Genomic DNA, 7,726 nt, shown 5'->3' with positions numbered 1-7,726 from the left:
TCTTATGTTTATGAAGGCTTGATGCTCATTCACAACAAACTCCCGTCTACTTTCTAGGAGGAGTGAAAGTTATTAAAAGAGAAGAATAAAAATGAGGGATGTAAGAGGAGATGACTATCGTGTCATTGTCGTGTCATTTTGTGTAGAATAGTTCTATTTTCTCATTTGAATGTTGTTAATAAATTTAATTACTTTTTGCATATTATTTTATTAATGATTTTAATATTGTTTTTTGATATATTATATTATTTTAATATTAATATTTCCGTGTCCCAGTGTCCATCATTTTTAAGATGGTGTATCCCCGTACCCGTATTGTGTCCGTATCCGTTTTGGTGCAACCTAGATTAACACAACTAACAACTAAGTTACCAAACACTTTTACACAAACAACTATACAAACAGCTAACTCCTAACCAAACAAGGCCTTTACTAATACCCATACACCTTAATTTCAATTATACACCCTAATTTGAAATTAAAAATAAAACAAAAAATGGAATTTGTTTTAATTTTCGATTTTAAAAGGTAAAAGAATTATGTTGGCCAAAAAAAAAATGGAATTTGTTTTAATTTTCGATTTTAAAAGGTAAAAGAATTATGTTACCCCAAAAAGTTAGGCCACGAGGCCACGATGAATAGGTAGGTAAAGGTAAGGGTAGGTATTGCAATAAAAGTAAAAAACAGGGTCAAACATAAATAAAATAAACTAAATATACAAAAATAAAAAAACCTTATCCAAAACCAAGGTTTAAATCTAACTATGGTAAACGTAAACCCAAACTACCTTCCAATCTCTCTCCTCTTTTCTCCTTCTCCTTCTTCTTCTTCATCAATTTTCTCAATACTTTCTATCTCTAACATCTTCTCTCTAACTTGAACAGTGTGCGTTCACATTTCTCAACTTCCAGATATTTCTCCTGCCATTTTCTGGTGAGTCAACTCGTTTTCGTTTCTCCCCTTCTCACCTTTTTGAACCTCTTTGTTTTCGCTGATCTTAAAATTTGCATCTTTTTTTCATTTTCTCTCTCTCCTTTTTTTGTTAATCTATGTTTAGTGATTTTTATTTTCGGTTGTGGAGTAAATTAAGAAAAATTAGGGAAAAACTTGATTACCCAGATCATTTTTCTTATTTGGGTCTTTGTTTGATTTGGTTCTGGGGTAGAGATGGGAAATGCTAAATTTCTTTTTAAAATTTTAGAAGGTTTTGTTTTCTGGGTGTATAGCCGCAAAGGTAGTGATGTAGACGGGATTCGATCCGAGGTTTTGGGGTAAACACCTGACACTTAACAAGCTAGTTGACTTCGGATTTTGTTTTAGAAAGTGGTTAGTGTGTTTCTAATTTGTGTTCTAGTATGAGACTAGATTTATAATAACTTGGTTTGTAAAATGGCAATTCCTGTGTATTTGAGCATTTAGTGGAGAGAAATGTCATATTTGTAGCTTTTGTTGAGGGTTTGGTTTGTTCATTAATTAAAAGGGAGTATGAATTTTTTATGCTGTATCTGTTTGAGTATTAATAATAATCTCTTCATACGTGTTTGGAAATTTTGACGATATTTTTTTTTGAATATTTGATGATGGATTAAGAGCTGTTGGAGTAAAGATTGATGATATGGGTCACTGTCAACATGAAAAATGCCCATTGACCATAAAAAGGGACAAAAAGAAAAAGAGGAGAATTTTAGGATTTTTCTGCTATAATTAATGGTAAAGGAGTGTTCTAGAACACTGGGGTATGAAAGGGTTCGAGCTAATTAGTCTAATTAATCGGGTTAATTTGTTTCCCCTTTATGAAAATGTCTTGTGGTAGTTGTTGTTTTGTTGGGATTGGGGGAAGGAGTTGTTTGGTCCGTTTGGAGATTACTCTGTAGACTGAAGTCTTGTTTATCAATGTGTTTGATTTCTCATCCTAGGAGTAGGCATTCGGATGTATTACAGACACCCGGAAACTAAAAATCTGACCAAAGAAACAAAAAGATTACAAGGAAACTGATCCTCAAAATTGCTAAACCTAATCTTTTGGATTTTGAAAGGAAACTATGATGGTTGAATGTATGGTAGGTCAAGGTGTGTCGGGTTTATTGTTTTTACAGATTTGGAGCGTAAACAATGTCATATGCTGACCCTTTTATGAACTTATAATTGTGCCCTGTATTCGCTATGAGTCCTATAGATAAAGTAGCTTTTTATTGGCTTGATGAATGTTTCGTCTAAGTCTTTAAGCTCGTTATTCATGGAGTCGTTTTGTTTAATTTTGTGTGATTCTGGCACTATGTTGTCTTACTATTTAGTTTTTTTTTCTTGTATCCAAGATGCAGCTATTGTTGTGTGGGTCGCATAGTTTGACATATTGCGCTACAAAATATATGTGAAACTTGTGGCTGTAGCACAAACTAGAAATGCCCAAATCTGTGAAAACAGAAAATTTCTAGTTGGAATAGCTATGATGTGTACTTTAGGTTTTCTTATACTAAGCTTTTTCTGCCTGAGTCTTTAGAACCTCGTATGTAGGTGTTGGAAATCGTCTAAGCCAAGCTTATTGGTTCCTGCTTCTGAAAACCTGCATAACTTTGGCTGTCAAGGTTTGAAAAATATTTTGCATGTAAAATGTTCAAAAAGTGTAGCTTCAGCCTCATGAGTGGGAATTGGTAAGGAAGCTTGGTTTTCCCTTCGGCATCCAGCTTCTCATTGGTTATCAATCTTATGGCCAATATAATTTGTGAAGACAGATCTTTGCAAAGTAGACGATGTACAAGTTGCAGTTACTTATATCAGCGGTCTGAAAATGTGTCAGTTTTGTTGTATCGATTTTCGTTTGGTTGATTTTTGTGGATCACTGTAGCATCCACTGCCAGCATATTCAGTGACAGAACAAATTTGTTAAGGGCTAGGGTTTAATTAATCCCGTCACTTATATAGTTATATCCTAGAGTAGATATCCCTTTATACTATATGTGCTTATTTGCTTCAGAGTTGCCTCTTCATAGTTCATACGGAGTTGACCCTTGACAGGTTGGGGTCATTGGCTTCTTCACAGTTCAGGTTTATAAGGTGGAAAATGGGGTTAACTAAATCAGTATCTTAGTTTTAGGATTGCAGATAATATTAGTATTACGGAGTAGTAATCAGTTATCAAATTTGTTTTTGGTTGTGTGATTGACTGCTATAAGTAATTTTCCAATGTTGTGTTTTCCAAAGAAGATGCAGACGGGGAGGGGTGCTTGACTGCTTCTCATTTCCATATATTTTTTGTAGTATAAAAGTTTACCCATGATTGTCTGTTAAGCGTAAACACTTCATGTAATCCTCCATTAACTTATTTTTGACAATCATCAGATCACCTGTATGATTGAACTTTCTTATAGGAGATACTATCATCCATGGGATCAAAATCATATGGAAACTTGCTGGGCCTAGTCTCTGGTGATCTACTGGATATCCCTTGTACTCCTAGAACTCTTCCACGGGTAATGACTGTTCCTGGGATTATCTCTGACTTGGATGGTCGTGAGAGTAGTGATGAAGATGTGGATGCCTCAATTGTTCGTGAGAGAACGATTGTTGTTGCTAATATGCTGCCTCTTCATGCATCTAGGGATACAGAAACTGGAAAGTGGCGTTTCACTGTTGATGAGGATTCAATTCTTCTACAGTTGAAAAATGGATTGACACCCAATACCGAGGTTATCTATATCGGTTCTCTGAAGGCTGATATTGATATTAATGAGCAGGATGAGGTTTCACAGAAGCTTCTCAGGGAATTTAAATGTGTTCCTACGTTTCTTCCCCAAGATCTCCAGAAGAAGTTTTATCATGGGTATTGTAAGCAGTATTTGTGGCCGCTTTTTCATTACATGCTACCCATGTGCCCAGACCATGGTGATCGTTTTGATCGTGCACTCTGGCAGGCATATGTTTGTGCTAATAAAATATTTGCTGATAAAGTAATGGAAGTCATAAACCCTGAGGATGATTATGTATGGGTACATGATTATCACCTCATGGTCCTGCCTACATTTTTAAGGAAACGATTCTTTCGAGTTAAGCTGGGATTTTTCTTGCATAGTCCATTCCCTTCATCAGAAATCTACCGAACATTGCCTGTAAGGGATGAAATCTTGAGAGGGCTGCTGAATTGTGATTTAGTTGGTTTTCATACCTTTGATTATGCCAGGCATTTCCTGTCGTGCTGCAGTAGGATGCTCGGATTGGACTACGCATCAAAGAGAGGGCATATTGGATTGGATTATTTTGGTCGCACTGTTTTTATTAAAATTTTGCCTGTCGGTATTCATGTTGGTCGAATAGAATCTGCTTTGAATCTTCCTTGCACATCAGTCAGAGTTAAAGAAATCCAAGAACAGTTCAAAGGGAAAAAAGTGATAGTAGGGATTGATGATATGGATATATTTAAAGGTATCAGTCTGAAATTATTGGCCATAGAGCAACTTCTTCTTCAGAATCCAGAGTTCCAGGGCACGTTGGTCCTGATTCAAATCATTAATCCTGCTCGAAGTTCAGGCAAGGATGTACAGGAAGCAAAGAGGGAGACATATCTGATTGCAAGAAGGATTAATGAGATGTATGGTTCTCCAGATTATGAACCTGTGGTTATTATCGATCGCCCTGTTCCTCGATTTGAGAAGTCAGCATATTATGCTGTAGCCGAATGCTGCCTAGTTAATGCTGTTAGGGACGGTATGAATCTGGTTCCATACAAGTACATTGTCTGCAGGCAGGGAACACCCACTTTAGATGAAGCTTTGGGTGTAAAATCAGACACTCCTCAAACAAGTATGCTTGTAGTTTCGGAATTTGTAGGATGCTCTCCTTCTCTCAGTGGTGCCATCAGAGTGAACCCATGGGATATTGATGCTGTGGCCGAAGCCTTGAATTTGGCTCTTACGATGCCAGATGCTGAGAAACATTTACGGCATGAGAAACATTATCGATATGTTAGTTCTCATGACGTGGCTTATTGGGCACGCAGTTTTGTGCAGGATTTGGAGAGAGCATGCCAAAACCATTATAATAAACGGTGTTGGGGATTTGGTTTAGGGCTAAGTTTCAGAGTCGTCTCTCTTTCTCCAAGTTTCAGGAAGCTGAATGTTGACTATATTGCCTCAGCGTATAGGAGGACCAGTAAAAGAGTGATATTCCTGGATTATGATGGTACTATTGTACCACAAACAAGTATGAACAAATGTCCAAGTCCTGAAGTCTTCTCTGTTCTGAATGCTCTTTGCAATGATCCCAAAAACACAGTGTTTGTCGTCAGCGGCAGAGGAAAAACTCAACTAGATGAATGGCTCAGTCCATGCCAGTTACTGGGAATAGCTGCTGAGCATGGGTACTTCTTACGGTAAGTTGATTATGTTTGCATTTTCATATTTGGTAATACTTTGAGACATTTATCAAAAATATCATAATAATTGACGATGGGGGCGGGTGAACTTGGGCTTCAGTTCTGATCTGGTAACTAATGTAAGGGATAAAGGACGAATTTAAGGAATTGAGGATAAATAGAGTATAGAAGAGATTAAGGCAAAGTAGGTGATTAGATGGAAGAGAAAGATATTGTTTTACACAGGATAGGAGTAAGAAGTTCACTGAAGAAAAAATTCATCATATCTCACTCATCAATGCTTTGTATGGTTTTCTTTAGAACGGTAATGGCAGATTTATATCCGTAAAATATTAAAATGAGTATTTTAGTCAAGAAGCTTCTCTGTTTTTAGCTGACTTTTTTCTTCTTCTTGCAGACCGAATAAAGCTACTGAATGGGAATCTAATACTGCAGAGCTTGACTGGAAAGAGATTGTTGAACCTATCATGAGATCGTATACTGAAGCAACAGATGGCTCTAACATAGAGACCAAAGAAAGTGCCTTGGTGTGGCATCACCAAGATGCGGACCCTGACTTTGGATCCTGGCAAGCGATGGAGTTAATGGATCATCTCGAAAACGTTCTTGCCAATGAACCAACTGTTGTTGCCAGGGGTCACAACATTGTTGAAGTTAAGCCACAGGTATTGTATTAGTTTACTCTCCATTCCTTTTTACCCCCCCTTTTTGCCACTCCATATCTTAATTCATCTCTTTTCTGCTGTAACCAGGGTGTTAGCAAGGGGCTTGTTGTTGAGAAAGTTATTACAACGTTAATCAATGGTGGAAAACGACCAGACTTTCTGGTGTGCATTGGGGATGACAGATCTGATGAAGACATGTTTGAAAGCTTGTTGAAGTTCTCAAGTCCAACTTCATCTGGGCTTCCTGAAGTCTTCTGCTGCACTGTTGGACAAAAGCCTAGCAAAGCAAAGTACTATCTTGATGATACATCTGACGTCTTACGGCTTCTGGCTGGGCTAGCTGCTGCTGCCTCAACTCAAAAACCTCGGTATAATCCTCATGCTCAAGTCTCGTTTGAAAGTACTTTCTAGCACGCCAGTCTGTTCTTGTAGTTATAGATCCACCCAGTGTGTCTACGCCAGAAAAAAGATTACTGTCACATGATTCTCTTCTACTAGGTGAAACTGGTATTCTACTCCTGTGATCTTAAAGTCTTTTTAACACGTTAAAACATTGGGTAATTGTACATGGTGAAAGTAGTGTAGTTCTCCGACAAGAAGGGACCTTTTGATGCAGATCGTGGTTGCTTTAAGCTCGCCATCAATGTGTACAGGATTCTGTTTGATGCCAAAGTTCCCCCCTATTGTCTCTAACAAAATGATTTGGATGATCATGAACAAAAAACAACATAGGAATATCCCGGCTTGATCTTTCACAAAGGTCAGCAGGATGCTCGTTGCTAACAAAAAAAAGCTTTTGCGGATATAAGCGGTTTCTTCTACTTCCCGTTGAATCATAAACTCGGAAAAAAGAGTGAGTTTCTGCGTCTTATTATTTACTACATACTCTAACTGTTGTTGGAATTCGCTTGTATGTTTTGCCTTTGTAAATTTCTTTTACGGAGTAGTAAAAAAAAAGGGCGATTGTTGTTCTTTTTACATGATACTACTGTTGTTTCTTTTTTTGGGTGATAATTTGCTTGAATTTATATTTTGCAACATGGTTGAGCAAGTTGTGCTGTGAGCTGTGATAACATTTGCTTATCTGAGTGCATGATAGATGTAAGGCTAAGTCTATGCAGGTCCACATGAAAAAAATACATCATGCCTGAGTTGTAGGCTGCACATGGCTGTGTGCATAAATGTGATTGAGATAGCAATTCTTTTGTCTGTATAAGATTCTTAATTTCTTATGCTTGAACGAATGGTCTATATGAAATGACCTTTTTAGCCCTTGTAATAGTAGGGCTACGTCCGGCTTGAACGAAATTTCATTGCTTTCCGTTTTCTCGTGTTGGTTGTACAGGGGTGAAAATAGTTGTCCCGTGGGCGGGGAAGAGTTTAGCTATTTAATGAAGGGGATATGATGTTTTTCTCACCATTTCATACCGTCCTGTAGGTAACCCTTGTTTTTTCCAAACTTCGTTAAATTTACTTGAAGTTGGTGAAAAATAAGGTGAATAGAATAGGGCATAAGAACGTCCGAGTTTGTAGTATGGTTGGTTTGAATGGGGATAAACCGGTAAAGGGGGAAATTGATGGTGAAGTGTGTGGTGTTTGCTTCAGTTGGTTGTTATGCAAAATCCTAACAGGGTCACAGTCACAGTTTGTGGATCTTGCTAGGGTACAGTAACTTACCTGTTAGAGTCTTAGA

General features: G+C 37.5%; 1 protein-coding gene across 3 annotated transcripts; it reads left to right on the top strand.

Annotated features, from left to right (window-relative positions):
* Window positions 1–773: 773 nt before the first annotated feature.
* LOC110782920 (probable alpha,alpha-trehalose-phosphate synthase [UDP-forming] 9) lies at window positions 774–7,071 on the top strand. 3 transcript variants are annotated; one of them, XM_021987191.2, is made up of 4 exons: window positions 774–933; window positions 3,340–5,365; window positions 5,766–6,033; window positions 6,121–7,071. In XM_021987191.2, exons 2-4 carry the CDS (start codon window positions 3,384–3,386, stop codon window positions 6,442–6,444), a joined length of 2,574 nt encoding a protein of 857 aa, XP_021842883.2. In that variant the 5' UTR covers window positions 774–933; window positions 3,340–3,383; the 3' UTR covers window positions 6,445–7,071. The 3 variants fall into 3 exon arrangements, with proteins under 3 accessions (XP_021842883.2, XP_021842884.2, XP_056682859.1); XM_021987192.2 differs by having other exon boundaries at window positions 782–933; window positions 3,369–5,365; XM_056826881.1 differs by lacking the exon at window positions 774–933 and having other exon boundaries at window positions 2,515–5,365.
* Window positions 7,072–7,726: the final 655 nt, after the last annotated feature.

This window comes from Spinacia oleracea, chromosome 1 (assembly GCF_020520425.1).
Source record: "Spinacia oleracea cultivar Varoflay chromosome 1, BTI_SOV_V1, whole genome shotgun sequence".
Taxonomy (NCBI): Eukaryota; Viridiplantae; Streptophyta; class Magnoliopsida; order Caryophyllales; family Amaranthaceae; genus Spinacia; species Spinacia oleracea.
Note: the sequence above shows the minus strand (reverse complement) of the source record. Positions and strands in the feature narration are given on the sequence as shown.